The sequence below is a fragment of the Pristiophorus japonicus genome, chromosome 14, assembly GCF_044704955.1.
Source record: "Pristiophorus japonicus isolate sPriJap1 chromosome 14, sPriJap1.hap1, whole genome shotgun sequence".
Taxonomy (NCBI): domain Eukaryota; kingdom Metazoa; phylum Chordata; class Chondrichthyes; family Pristiophoridae; genus Pristiophorus; species Pristiophorus japonicus.
In genome coordinates this window covers 46,537,332-46,552,589 of record NC_091990.1, presented here as the reverse complement: position 1 = coordinate 46,552,589, position 15,258 = coordinate 46,537,332, and the positions used below count along the sequence as shown (strand labels likewise).

The window sequence follows — 15,258 nt, the reverse complement described above, 5'->3', positions numbered from 1 at the left end:
TCTTTCTGCACAGGATGGGTCTCAAAGTTAATCAGGGGTAAAGGACATTCATGCGGGTCCCCCTCATAGATCAGAAATTGTGGCAGCAATGTGGTGGGTTTGGAAATTATATCAATGTCTCTTTCCATAAATTCCAATGTCCATTTGCTGAGGCACTGCAAGGAAACTAGCGAAGCTCCAGGTTTCATCAGTAGTTTAAGAGGTGTGTGTCTGCTGTGCAGGATTGTAACCTGTAACCCAGTAATAAAGATAAAGTGATGTACCGACCAGAAGACGGCCAGTAGGTGGCGCTCGCATGCGGTATACGTCTTTTCTGCCCCCTGCAGGATTTGAGACGCATATGCAATGAGCTGTCATCGATCAGCTCGCATTTGGCACAGAACTGCAGTGAGGCTTTGCTCTGTGGACCCGACCTCCAAATGGAAATGCTGCATGGGATCAGGAGAGATCAGACATGTAGCATGAATCACTGCAGTTTTAAATTTAGCCACAGGCTGGGTATGGGCATCGGTCCATGCCGGACATATGTCATTACCCTGCAGTTTTATTAAATCATACAGGGGCTTTGCACAATCTGCAAAGCCTGGGATAAAGTTCCTTTGGTACTCCTCCAAATCCAAGAATGATCGTAGGGCTGTTTTTGAAGTGAGTAATGGCAGCTGCTGTATTATCTCCACCTTGTGAGAGTCGAGGGATGATCCCTCTGGAGAAATGGACACTCCTAGAAAGGTGACCCGTTCTTTTACTAATTGAGCCGTACAGGGATTCACCTTTAGTCCCGCCAGAGCCAACAATGTCAAAATTTGTGCAAAAGGGACAGATGCTCGTCCATGGTGTTGGTTGCCAGCAGTAGATCGTCTACGTACTGCAGCAAATAGGTAGGCCGGGAAGAGTCTTTTGAAATTGCAGCCATTCTTTTGTGGAATATTTTCGCTCCCTGGAGCATCATACTCAGATGGCTTTTTAATAGCAAAAACTGAGTGAGCATCTGAAATTTCTATCACTCCTGCCTTACCTCTCAATCCCATCCAAACACAGTCCTGAATATAATCTGTCGCCGTGCCATACTGATCGAAAACATCAGTCCCTAAAATTCCCCTTCCATCGGGGGTGGTCATCAGCATAGGTGCTGGGATCTTACAGGTGAGGCCTCCCAACTGAAGTTCAGTGGCTTTCCATGTATTTGTATCACCGTTAAACCCTTTAAGGGTCATATAACCCTTGCCCACCGCTGCATGGCGTTCAGAGTATGGGGTGTGGATGATGGTAACGGCTGAGCCGGTATTGATAAGCATAATCTGTTGCCTGCCCCCTTTTAAGACAACAAGGACTACGGGTCTCCCACTACCATCATGTCGGAACCCTACTTCCGACCAATCTCTGGGGGCTGAACCCAGTTATAGGGTCGATCCTGGAATGGGTCCCTCTAATGAGTGTGCATTGGCGATTGCGTGCACGGTAAATGATTTTGCATCCTCCCCGTGGCAAATTGGGTTTGTATGAGGGTTATCAGTTGATCCAATCATTGATCTGTCCCAGGGGCCTTGGATTCATCCCTCGGGAGGTATCTATGCATTGCAACATGGTTCGGTGCTGGTCTGGGTCTGCTGCAGTCTTTTGCTAGGCGGCCTACCTTCTTACAATTAAAGCACTGTTCCTTAAAGCGATAGTTTCGGGATCCCTCCACCATTGACACTGGTTTATTTGCAGGGGTGGTGACTTCCCCTTTAACTGGTCTTTTACCATCTCCCAGGCTTTTGAGCGCTGGTCTCTATATCTGTCCACTGATTGGTGGGTCTCATGGCTATTCCCAAGGTGGTTTTAACTAAAGGAGTTGGTCAGGAACATCGATTTAAATTGTTCCTTATTCTTTCCTACTGTAGCATTTGCAGGTGCCTGGTTCTGCGTACATTGATAGATATCGTACAGGTGATTACTGAAGGCTCTAAGGGTCTCTTCTGGGCACTGTTTGGTCTGATTAAGCAGAGCCACTAAGTTCAAGTTTTGGATCCCTAAATGGTTTAGGATCTCGGTCATGAGTGCATCGGCCGCTGCGGCAGGCTGGAGGACTGCTTCTGGCAGATTATCTTTTAGGGAAGTGGAACAGTCCAAGAAGAAGACTCCTGTTAAGTCTCTCTCTTCCAACTCGGGGTGACCCCTCCTGAAATTTGTCCACCTCCTATTAACTTCCAGTGGGTCATCCCCATTATTAATGGGCCCCAACTCGTGGCTACACGCCGTGGCGTCAGCACCAGATATGGGCCGTGAGTCATTATGGTTACTGGTGATGCGATCGTGCGTATTACATCATAAAGAAGTGGTTACTATGGCTACGGTTGGTTCTTGTGTCTCCAAGGTATCCCATTCTACAGCACTCTCCTGGGGATTATACTGACTTCCTTCCTCTTGCTAGCCCGTCTCTGTTATGGCTCCCTGTGTTACTACGGATACCAGGGCCTGCTGCTCCCCTAACTTACTTTTTAGCCTCGCTATTTCTAGTTGGCACTGGGAGTAATCTGCCTCCCTATGTGGTTTCTTAATTACTTCTCTTAACGATCCCCTAGCATCTTCTATCTCTTGTTGGAGCCTCAAGTTTTCCAATTTATATATTTTTAACTCTAATTTGTTTTCATTTGCTTCAACAACGGCTGCTGTGGCATTTAAGTTTGAGAGACTTTGTTGTTGTAGCAATGAAGTTGTTCGGCCCCACTTTCTACTTGCTTAATACTGTGGTTTAATTGGCCAATTTCTTGTCTTAAATGCTGTACTTCTCCCTCTTTTAACTGCTTTACAAGTTGGAGGCCTTTTTCCTTTTGTTGTTTTATACCTTCAATCTCTCTTTCTTTTAGTTGAATCTCTTTTACTTGCAATTCTTTCAAATCTTGTATCACTTTGATGTCCTGTTTCATTAATTCCTCATCTCTCTGGGCACAATAAAATGCGCTGAAGGCCATGAGATTGTTTGCCCGTTTTGGCCTTACCTCTCCCTTATCTACTCTCTCCTGTATAAGTTTCACCATCTCCCCAAATGACGCAGGTTGACCCTCATGGATGTGCCGTGCCTGTGCCTTTAACTCTTCTATGTCTTGTATCAGGAACTTTTTGAACAACTTCTCCTGATAAACTAGCTCAACATTTTGTTTTATTGTCGGCTTATCCATGACCGATCCCTTCATCCTGTGTCTTTTGAATATAACTACTAATGGAACCCCACTTAAACAGTTACCACCCACCCCACTTGAACAGTTAAAACTATCGAGATGACCATTCCTGAAGACGCAATTTCTCCCAATCCGTTTAATCGTTTCAAGCTATATTTCGCAACACAGTTTAGAATCGCAACTCCCGAAACTTCCAATTGTTCAAAAGAATCATCAAAAAGCTGTTTCACCAGTTGCCCGCCTTCTCCACCAATTGTAAGATTTCTAAATTTCTGGCATTAAATTTGACAGTGAGACAATTCTTCTAAAACAATTGAAACAGTTTATTAAAAACACACACACACATGCACACCCACCTTAGTTACAACAGATGAGGTTATAATAAAGAGTGATATACGTTAATTCCCTTTGGCTGGCTGGTTCAGGAGAGAGAGAGAAGTCTTTGGCTGAGTTCTTTATACCTCTCAAAAGCCATTGTCCCTCCGAGAGCCTCAGAATTGGTCCTTGGTTCTAGGGCAGTTCCTTATTGACTCTCCTCACACATGTGGCTTTCTGGCCTGGCTCAGCCATCTCTTGATTAATTTAAATGCCTTTCCAATACACAAAACCCAATCGGCAGCTCTGTGGGCTTCCATGTTATTTCTTTCAAAACTTAGCCCACGCTGGCAAACTGTGGGCTTTCATTATGTTTCAACACAAACAGACCTTTCCGTATAACCAACACTTTTAACATTTATACATACACAGAGTCAAGTTTAATCATTAATAAACACTTTTATTTTTACATCAGTGAATATCCCGGTTGGAGGCGATAAACATCGCCCGGCATTAAAATTAGCATCCAGGTGCTGTCACTGCCTCTAACCAGGCTAATAACGAATTTTTAGCCCTATATCTATAATGTTAGCTTATTTTTCTCTTTAAACATGCTGATGGACCCGTTATGTATTTTGAACAGTTTATTTTTATTTGTTTTGGTGCCCTGTAATTTATCAACCCTTTTCATTATGGACCTGAGTCCATGATCGGATCAGCCATGATCGTATTAAATGGCAAGGCAGGCTCGAGGGGCCATATGGCCTACTCCTGCTCTTATTTCTTATGTTCTTATTATAGCTTAAATTGGCTGGATGCCTTCAGTGAATGGTCAGTATAGGCACTAGCAATGCGGATTATTTAAGTTTTTTTTTAACTTGGGCTTTTCCAGTTTTCTGCGTACATAACTTATCTCATGGAGCCCTGTTTAAAGCCACTGGTGAATTAATGTACGAAGCTAATACCCAATAAATACTGGGAAGACAATAACTCACAACTAACTATTTGTCTTCTAAAGAAATAATAAACACTGCTCCCAGTGGTGTGATACATGGCACTGTTACATGAAACATGAACTATTCCTGACCAGGACAGAAGTTTTCCACTTGCAGCTTTCTGCTGCATTTGCTGTCGTTAATTCTCCTCTCACGGTCTTTCTATTGCTTTCCTGCCTGGCGTATGTTGTCTGTGTTGGTTGTTAAAAAGCCTCTCTTCAACCATGTCAGCCTTGGCTCAGTGGTAGCACTCTCGCCTTTGATTCAGAAGGCTGTGGATTCAAGCTCCTTGCTAAAAATGGCCATATTGTGAGTAATTAATTATTACATCATTCAACTAGCTTCCTGCCCCAACACACGTGCGCTACAGATAGCAATCAGCTCACTGACACCATCAGACTTTGTGTTTGGAGCTCCTGCTTGGTGCCATTGGGACCCTGGATGGAGTGTGTTGCACAACGCAGTGACGTTAAATCAATATTTGAGCCACAGATGTTCTGTCTGGATGCCCATTCTGTTGCCAGAAAAAAAACACCTTTCACATCTACGTACAGTGACAGAGATTGAGCCCCTAGTCCCTCATCTGAGTGGGCTGCTTTTTAACTTCTGGTTCCAGTTGAGGACATGAGGACCTCTGGTGGATCACATCTTGGACCTGATGAAATCTGCTCTGTGCAGGTCTATGATGGGTAAGATGACCAGACATGTAACCTTGGAGTATGATTGCGTGATTTACTGGGGTTCGCTTGAAGTCTTCCATGATTGGTGGGAGCTGCAGGACATTGATTGTTCTGTTAACTCTGATTACTATACAGTAATTTAGACTTTTTTATGCACATTTTTAATTGGGGCAGGCCATCAGTTGTTTTGTTTATTACTGCTGCTGTCCTTCTAATGCTGAAAGCTGTTCTGGTGGGACCTCATTCACATCAGCATGAAAAACTACAAAGCACTATCAAACCCCAAGGGGCAATGTAAAGGCTGCCCTCAATTAAACTATTTAAAAATTTTCATCTCATGGCCTCTATAACTTGAGGTGATTTTAGTTACAGAGTACCAATTCCACTATAACTGGAGGTGATTATAGTTACGGATTGGCAATCCCAGCGTAACTGAAGGTGATTTTGATTGCTGAGTGACAATCCCACTAATATTAGAGGTAATTTTGGTTAGTGAATTACAGTGTCTTCATAAAAGAAACTGCAGTATTAACGTTTCTGTGGGTGTGATATTTTTTGAAGGTGATTTTGCCCATTGAAAGCAATCTGTTTGTGTGAATGTACGATCGTGCAAAAACCATGTGAATAAACGCACAAAAACTGCAGCGATCTAGAAACTAATGGGAAAGTTAAAAAAAATAATGAACGATAGTAACTAAGCAAAGATATTATAATTAAATGACTAATGTTCCTGGCGCATTTCAGGATTTTTGACCATTTTCCCATGGAAGGCATCTTGGTATATTTTATATTACAGTGCTGTGTTTAAGCTAAGTTATGATCACAAGGTGGGGTTAGATTCACAGGACAGTCTCATGCTGGAGCCGATGGAACAAATAGGAAATTGGTTCGTTAATGTAGCTGTCCTGAACGTTAATGGACCCAACCACTGAAATCATTTTTCTTAACAAACTGGAACAACCAATGTTTTATTATCACATTTCGGACACTGCTGGTCGGCATTCACACTTGAGACGTTGGTAGGAACTGAATTCATGCATGTACAGCAGGATTGAGTTGACAGGGTCCTCTACTGGGGTGGTAGCCAATTTAAGTGGCAGCGCTAAAGGCCAAACCATGGACAGGTAAGGAGTTAGAGGCCAAGCCCTTGATTTGCTATGCATACTGACAAAAAACAAAGAAGGAAACATATGTTCTTGGTCAGTTGCGAGGTCTGCTGTGAGAGGCAGACCACCGCTTATGCTAGAAATGAAGATACATCAGATCAGATCTTAGCTAGGGATGACAAAAATGGAAAGGGAAGTGAGCATTTAGCCCGCTAATAGACAGCATAGTGTACTTTATTGTATTGTATATTATAGGGAACATTATAGAAAAAGTTGAAAGCCTGTAATTATGTTTCTGTTCAAGCCATGTATGTTGTAAAATAAGCCAGCTTCTTAATTTTACATTGACTGTGTCTGACTAGAGTATTTCAGTGTTTTGGAAGATCTGAGAAGTACATATGGAGGATCAAAGAAGCCAGTAGATAAAAGAGGGTGTTGTTGTTACGCTATCATATGCCTAGATATTGGGCAGTGAAAACAAACTTGTGATCATGCTGGAGGTGGATATGCATGCAAGAGAGACCCGTGACACTGATCCAGGATAACAATTAAGATAATCCCCAAATTTGTCACAGTCCTTTTAACTTGAACTATACATTTTACATGGGCTGCAATGAACAGTTCACTGGCAAGGCTAACACTAACTCAACAAATTCCATGAATTAAGACATTTTCTATGCTTGACCCATTCCCCCATATCCTCTTTCGAAATTAAGAACAGATTATTTTTTGTTGCACTTGTCTGTAGAAGGGGTGCAGGCATTACTTGGTAATTTACTAATGAAAGAAGCTGTCAAATGGTAAAAAAAGAGACAGACTTTTTCATGCAAATTGTTTATCTCGTGTATAAGATTACAGTCACAAGTCAGTGTGCTATTTGTTTGGATTGCATTATATCTTTCTAATACTTGAAAAATGTAAAGTTGCTCCACTTTCAGTTCTTACCATTGTCCTTCCAGAATGCAAAATTGAGAACTGTGAGGCCTGCTTCAGCAGAAACTTTTGTACTAAATGTAAAGAAGGACTGTACATGCATCGAGGGAAATGTTATGACAGCTGTCCAGAGGGGTTTGCAGCCACAAATGGCACCATGGAGTGTAGCCATGCTGGTGAGTACAAACCAGCTTGACTCTGCTTACTAAAATATTGCTTTCTTTTTAAGTGTCGATAGAGATATTGGGACAAGATGTCAAAAGTGGGACCAGGTTTGCAACCGACCCCAGAAAACAGTTTGTTGACCAGTTTCATCCCACCATTTTGAAGTGAAAGTGCAGAACGCAAAATGATCCTTGTATTCATAGTTCCCACTTCGAGTGGCCCCAGGCGATGGAGGGATAGTTCCCACTTCGAGTGGCCCCAGGCGATGGAGGGATAGTTCCCACTTCGAGTGGCCCCAGGCGATGGAGGGATAGTTCCCACTTCGAGTGGCCGCAGGCGATGGAGGAATAGTTCCCACTTCGAGTGGCCCCAGGCGATGGAGGAATAGTTCCCACTTTGAGTGGCCCCAGGCGATGGAGAAATAGTTCCCACTTCGAGTGGCCCCAGGCGATGGAGGGATAGTTCCCACTTCGAGTGGCCGCAGGCGATGGAGGAATAGTTCCCACTTCAAGTGGCCCCAGGCGATGGAGGGATAGTTCCCACTTCAAGTGGCCCCAGGCGATGGAGGGATAGTTCCCACTTCAAGTGGCCCCAGGCGATGGAGGGATAGTTCCCACTTCAAGTGGCCCCAGGCGATGGAGGGATAGTTCCCACTTCGAGTGGCCCCAGGCGATGGAGGAATAGTTCCCACTTCGAGTGGCCCCAGGCGATGGAGGAATAGTTCCCACTTCAAGTGGCCGCAGGCGATGGAGGGATAGTTCCCACTTCAAGTGGCCCCAGGCGATGGAGGGATAGTTCCCACTTCAAGTGGCCGCAGGCGATGGAGGGATAGTTCCCACTTCAAGTGGCCCCAGGCGATGGAGGGATAGTTCCCACTTCAAGTGGCCGCAGGCGATGGAGGGATAGTTCCCACTTCAAGTGGCCCCAGGAGGTGGAGGGATAGTTAACACTTCAAGTGGCCCCAGGCGATGGAGGGATAGTTCCCACTTCAAGTGGCCCCAGGCGATGGAGGGATAGTTCCCACTTCGAGTGGCCCCAGGAGGTGGAGGGATAGTTAACAGGAGGTGGAAGGAGAAGAAGCTTCCTCTGTGCTAGCTGTTGTAAACCTGTTTATCAAGAACAGGTTTATGATTTTGCTACACCTGGTGCAGAAAGGAAGTGTTCCCCAGGAATATTGGTATGGGGAATGGAAATGTCATGATAGGGACTACTGTGCAGAATCTGGGATAAGACTGATTGTTGGAGCAATGTGGCGGAAGCCATCCCTCACCTTGGAATCAAACACAGAAAATTATGGAAATATTCAGCAGGCCAGGCAGTATCTGTGGAGAGAGAAACAGAGGTAACGTTTCAGGTCTGTGACCCTTTGTCAGAACTGGAAAAAGTTAGAGATGTAACAGATCTTAACCAGGTCATCATCATCATAGACGGTCCCTCGTATCGAGGATGACTTGCTTCCACGCCAAAAAGAGCTGAGTTCATAGGTGTTTCAATTAAGGACCTAATATGCTGGATCCCGAACTACATGTTGAAAGGTGGAAGATGCCTGTGCTTGGATTTTTTTAACATGTGGAGCCGTTGCACACCAGCCACCACACGGGCTTGACAGAGCTAGGTCTTGGTCCAGTGCCAAGGATTAACCAAGACGACTGGAGACCAGCTCTGCTGCATGGACCTAGTGCGCACACATATTGCAGTGTGTGCTGGCCCGTGCTGCCCCTGGGCCCTCGCCTCTTCTGGGCCCCGAATTCGCGCCTCTCCTCGATCACGTCGCTCTGCAATCTCTCGCCGCTCCTCTACCCCGACCTCGCCGCCCCTGCTGTACCTGCCCACGCTCCAATCACCGACCTAGGTTATGGTAACGTCCAATCCAGTCACCCGTTTCACAGCAGTTGCCCTCCTGAACCGGCTGGCACTGTAGCTTTGAAGGCCCCGACCTGCTCTTGGTCCTTGCAGGTTGGGGCCCCCGCACCGAATGTCGGGTCGGGCCGCACTCCGCTCCTGCAAGGCAAGGAAAGGTGGGGAGGGGACGAAAGAGCACAAGGGATGGTCTGTGATAGGGTGGCAGGCAGGAGTGATTTAATGCTGCAAATGGCAATGGCAGAAGCATCAACAGCTGTCGTCTGAAAAAATAGGGGCAGAGGTTATGGTCTGAAATTGTTGGACTCGATGTTGAGTCCAGAAGGCTGTGAAGTGTCTGATCGAAAGATGAGTTGCTGTTCCTCGAGCTTATGTGAGCTTCCTTGGAACAGTGTAAGAGGCCAAGAATAGAGAGGTCAGAGTGGGCGTGGAGCAGGGGACCGGAGGCCTGTCACTTTATTTCTGATTTCAGCATCCGCAGTATTTTCCTATTGTGTCCTCACCCTGGAATGCCTGATCCTGAAATTGGGAGTTAAAAGTGTAAAATTCTTCCAATACTCATCATTGACTTTTCTCAATTTAATGAGCAAAAGTTACCCCAGCATTTAAATAGGTTAAAAAAAAAGCAGTTACAGAAGGAAAAAACAGGTTGAGCGGCCAAAATCCGGAGTTCCAGAATTCGTAATGTTCAGGAATCCGGACCTGCTGACCCTGCCGACCTCGGGCCTCGCCTCCACTCACCTCGCCCCGCTCACTGCCATTGCACTTACTTCGGGGCCCTGCCGCTGCCCGACCTCGGCCCTCAACTTGCCGTCGCTGACCTTACCCGGCCACCGCTCGCCTCGCCCCGCTCGCCGCCACTGCCCTTACCTCGGGGCTTCCTCACCGGCCCGCCCCAACACCTCCTCTGCAACGGAGCCCGCCGGTCCGAACACTTCTTTGGTGGCGGGGCCCGCCCGAACAGCTCCACGGCGGCAAGGCCTGCCCAAACACTTCCACGGTGGCGGGGCCCGCCCAAATAGCTCCATGGTGGCGGGGCCTGCCTGAACACCTCCACGGCAGCAGGGTCCACCCGACAATCTCCTGGACGGGGCCGGCGACCCGAACAGCTTCTCGGAGAGCAACCCACCCACCACCCCCCTTTCTGACGTTCCGAAATCCGGAAATACCCGAACCTGGGCTCGGGTGTTTCCGGACTTCAGACATCAGAAACACGTTCCGAAGTCCAGAAAAACACAAAAGCTGGCTCGGCCTCGGTCCCGAGGTTGCCAGATTTGGGACACTCAACTGTAAGAAAAAAAAGCCAAAAACTAAACAACCGCTTCTTCCAAATAAACCAGAGAATTCCACAATTATTGTAAACTAATCATTTGTTTGATATATAGGCAATTGAAATAAATCTATTGCCTAAAATGTCATTTGTTGCAATTTAATCAAGTTTCTTGGGAAGAGGGTCATCTCACCTACTTGCTGACCTCTGGTCAGTGCACCTGGGTTCTGACTCCACGACTGGCGAGAATGTAACAGGGATTAAGAGCTGAGTTCAGTTTATTGATGATGGAATCCATGCCTGCTGCACCACATTGCTGAGTTCAAATTAGTATTCATATACGCGTTTCTGAGCTAGGTCCTCACCAATAACTGTCCCTGCCCAGTCCCAACCCCTGCCCATTTCTTCTGCACTGCGGGAATTACTGGCCGACAAGGGCACTCACTGGGGAAACCGACTGAACCACTGTAGGTCTACAACTTGGCTTTGACTCCAGCTTAGACCAGTGGGATAAAAGATTCCTCGCTCTTTTTGGGCAGACTCAATCCAATTCCCAATCAGCATGACTCCACAGCGCAAAAATGTTTCTGGGCTAGAAATTCGGTGTCACCCGCTTTGAAGCGGTGATGGCGCCTTGCCGCTAACTTTAGCACCAGGCGATGTCTACCGCCTCAAAGTGGAATATTCAGTTGTATCGCCCCAAGAGGAGAGTGGAGTACTAAGGGAAGCGTTGCACACGCCTCTTCGGGCACTAACGGAGCGACAGCATAGGAGGCCGACTCAATTTTTGGCGTTAGGATGCCGGCATATTAGCGCCTAAAGATTGAAAAGAAAATCCTGCTGAAAATTTCAATAAACCTCACCCACACTTCCCCACTACTGCAACAAATAAATAAAAGTTGACTAAGTGAAATTTTAGCACTGATCTTGCACTCTGGACGATATCGCCTGGGATCGTCGCTAGACCGACTGCTTTCCCCTGCCGGTCTCAGCGCCGGGCACTACGGCAGACGAAAGACTGAATTTTGCAAAGGCACCGCTACGGGGGCGTTGCACATTTGGTGACGTTACCGAGTGGACGGCGCAAGCAAGCGCAGCGCAAATTGTCAGCACCGTCTCTAAACCGTCGCTGAAGTTTGCGGCAGGCACTGACAGTGTGGCACTCCCCGTTACTCACGGGTGGAGCTAACCAACCAAATTTCTAAATCATTACTTCTTTGAACAGAACAGATTGTCTTTTCATCAAAAAATCAGTATCCTGTAAATGAATGCGTTATAATTGTAGCTGGATGAAGCACCGATTAAACTTGATGGTTTCAGAAATGCTCTTCAATGGAGCAGATTGTATGTGTTTTTTATGTATTAATTTTACACTTAAATCCTTATTCAGAATAATTTTCCATATATGGGTAATAATATTCACATCTTAATTTCTCACAGCACAATGTGAACTGGGTGAGTGGAGCCTCTGGGGCCCGTGTACCAAGCGAGGGAAGTCATGTGGTTTCAAAAGAGGTGCTGAAACGAGGACCAGGCAACTCCAAGGGCCTTTGTCAGAAGACATGACATGTCCCCCAACCAGAGAGAGCAGAACTTGCACAGTGCAGAGAACGCCTTGCTCAAATGGTAGGTGGAAAAAGCAAACGAATGATCTCAAATGGGTTTAACAATTAGCCCAACCCATCATTACACCACATCCAATCACATTGTAGGATTAGTTCAGAAGTAGTGGCAGACATGATCCACAGGAATCTCATGGATATCTATGGACAGTCCAGAAATAATTGTAGGAGGAAATAGCAGGACAATGGTCTGATCTGATGCTTGTGTCTGACCACACCAGACCACATGTTTCCTGAGCAGTGAGTGGAAACCAAGGCTCATATTCAGACTTTGGCCATGATTTTAGATAAGATAAGGCTTCTGTCAATCACATAATTCCACAGCGGAGAATGGTGGCAGTAATTTTAACCAAACCCGCCCAGTGGGAAATTGAAGAGATCGGGTCAAATTATGGTTTTACACCCACCTGAATTTATTCTTCATTAACTGTTACTGATCTTTCGCTTGTCTGAGACGTTCGTGGGTTGTAGTAATCTATATAGTCCTACCATATGATAAATATTACCAAAAGGGAAGTACTTTTTCTAATTAAACTAGTTATCCAAGTTGAGCAGTAGCAATTCAATACCATGGCAAAGAATAATACAAAATGAAGCTTTTTTACTTCATCTCATGCCACAGGCTGCTTTGTAAGATGTGGAAGAATGCCAGTGGCAAGGGAAGTTATATTAGTAGAAACATAGAAACATAGAAAATAGGTGCAGGAGTAGGCCATTCGGCCCTTCGAGCCTGCACCGCCATTCAATGAGTTCCTGGCTGAACATGCAACTTCAGTACCCCATTCCTGCTTTCTCGCCATACCCCTTGATCCCCCTAGTAGTAAGGACTACATCTAACTCCTTTTTGGATATATTTAGTGAATTGGCCTCAACAACTTTCTGTGGTAGAGAATTCCACAGGTTCACCACTCTCTGGGTGAAGAAGTTTCTCCTCATCTCGGTCCTAAATGGCTTACCCCTTATCCTTAGACTGTGACCCCTGGTTCTGGACTCCCCCAACATTGGGAACATTCTTCCTGCATCTAACCTGTCTGAACCCGTCAGAATTTTAAACGTTTCTATGAGGTCCCCTCTCATTCTTCTGAACTCCAGTGAATACAAGCCCAGTTGTTCCAGTCATTCTTGATAGGTCAGTCCCGCCATCCCGGGAATCAGTCTGGTGAACCTTCGCTGCACGCCCTCAATAGTAAGAATGTCCTTCCTCAATTTAGGAGACCAACACTGTACACAATACTCCAGGTGTGGCCTCACCAAGGCCCTGTACAACTGTAGTAACACCTCCCTGCCCCTGTACTCAAATCCCCTTGCTATGAAGGCCAACATGCCATTTGCTTTCTTAACCGCCTGCTGTACCTGCATGTCAACCTTCAATGACTGATGTACCATGACACCCAGGTCTCGTTGCACCTCCCCTTTTCCTAATCAGTCACCATTCAGATAATAGTCTGTCTCTCTGTTTTTACCACCAAAGTGGATAACCTCACATTTATCCACATTATACTTCATCTGCCATGCATTTGCTCACTCACCCAACCTATTCAAGTCACTCTGCAGCCTCATAGCATCCTCCTCGCAGCTCAGACTGCCACCCAACTTAGTGTCATCTGCAAATTTGGAGATACTACATTTAATCCCCTCGTCTAAATCATTAATGTACAATGTAAACAGCTGGGACCCCAGCACAGAACCTTGCGGTACCCCACTAGTCACTGCCTGCCATTCTGAAAAGTACCCATTTACTCCTACTCTTTGCTTCCTGTCTGACAACCAGTTCTCAATCCATGTCAGCACACTACCCCCAATCCCATGTGCTTTAACTTTGCACATTAATCTCTTGTGTGGGATCTTGTCGAAAGCCTTCTGAAAGTCCAAATATACCACATCAACTGGTTCTCCCTTGTCCACTCTACTGGAAGCATCCTCAAAAAATTCCAGAAGATTTGTCAAGCATGATTTCCCTTTCACAAATCCATGCTGACTTGGACCTATCATGTCACCTCTTTCCAAATGCGCTGCTATGACATCCTTAATAATTGATTCCATCATTTTACCCACTACTGATGTCAGGCTGACCGGTCTATAATTCCCTGTTTTCTCTCTCCCTCCTTTTTTAAAAAGTGGGGTTACATTGGCTACCCTGCACTCCATAGGAACTGATCCAGAGTCTGTGGAATGTTGGAAAATGACTGTAAACGCATCCGCTATTTCCAAGGCCACGTCCTTACGTACTCTGAGATGTAGTCCATCAGGCCCTGGGGATTTATCGGTCTTCAATCCCATCAATTTCCCAAACACAATTTCCCGACTAATAAGGATTTCCCTCAGTTCCTCCTTCTTACTAGACCCTCTGACCCCTTTTATATCCGGAAGGTTGTTTGTGTCCTCCTTAGTGAATACTGAACCAAAGTACTTGTTCAATTGGTCTGTCATTTCTTTGTTCCCCGTTATGACTTCCCCTGATTCTGACTGGACAACAAAAAAGAACAAGTACTTCAGGATTAATATGCATTCAATTTTCAGTGACAGATAGAATCCTACACACTACTAGTGTGGCAATAGAGTTGAGGTACAGATCACTCATTATCTAATTGAATGGTGGGACAGCCTCAAGGGGCTGAATGCCCCACTCCTGTTCCTATTTTTCATACCGGTGTATTTGGGATATTCTCAAAGAACTGAGGTTGGAGAGTATAGAAAGAGCTTCATCCTGTGTCTATCCTATTTTGTACCTGATGTAAGAACATAAGGAAACAAGGGGCTAGACAAGGCACTTAAGCCTTCCACAAATAATGGGAATCTGCTGTATTGTGGACTTTACCCAACCCATTCAACTTCGTCAGGTAAGGATTTGCAAAATTTCTCTGTCCTATTTCTCCTCCTTTCCCCCAGAGCTAAACTGAATAAAATTTCAGAGTAACTATTTCATTTTTCTGAGGCGTATCATCTAAGGTGTCATCATGAGCAGCGATAAAGGGATATGAGCAGGAATCATCCTCAGGAACAACTTGTTATATAGCACCTTTAATATAACAAACACCCACAACACTTCACAGACGATGCCCTGGAATTCCTTCCCTAGATCCCTTTGTCTCTGCACCTCCCTCTCCTCCTTAAGACCTACCACTTTGACTGAGCTTTTGGTCACCCCTCA

At 45.6% G+C, this 15,258-nt stretch overlaps 1 protein-coding gene across 1 annotated transcript in view; it reads left to right on the top strand.

Moving 5' to 3' along the window:
• Window positions 1-15,258, top strand: part of rspo1 (R-spondin 1) — a 195,103-nt gene that overhangs the window by 94,007 nt on the left and 85,838 nt on the right. The window contains exons 3-4 of the mRNA XM_070898508.1: window positions 7,217-7,366; window positions 11,926-12,111. Of these exons, the coding sequence (XP_070754609.1) occupies window positions 7,217-7,366; window positions 11,926-12,111 (336 nt within the window). The remainder of the gene's footprint in view (window positions 1-7,216; window positions 7,367-11,925; window positions 12,112-15,258) is intronic.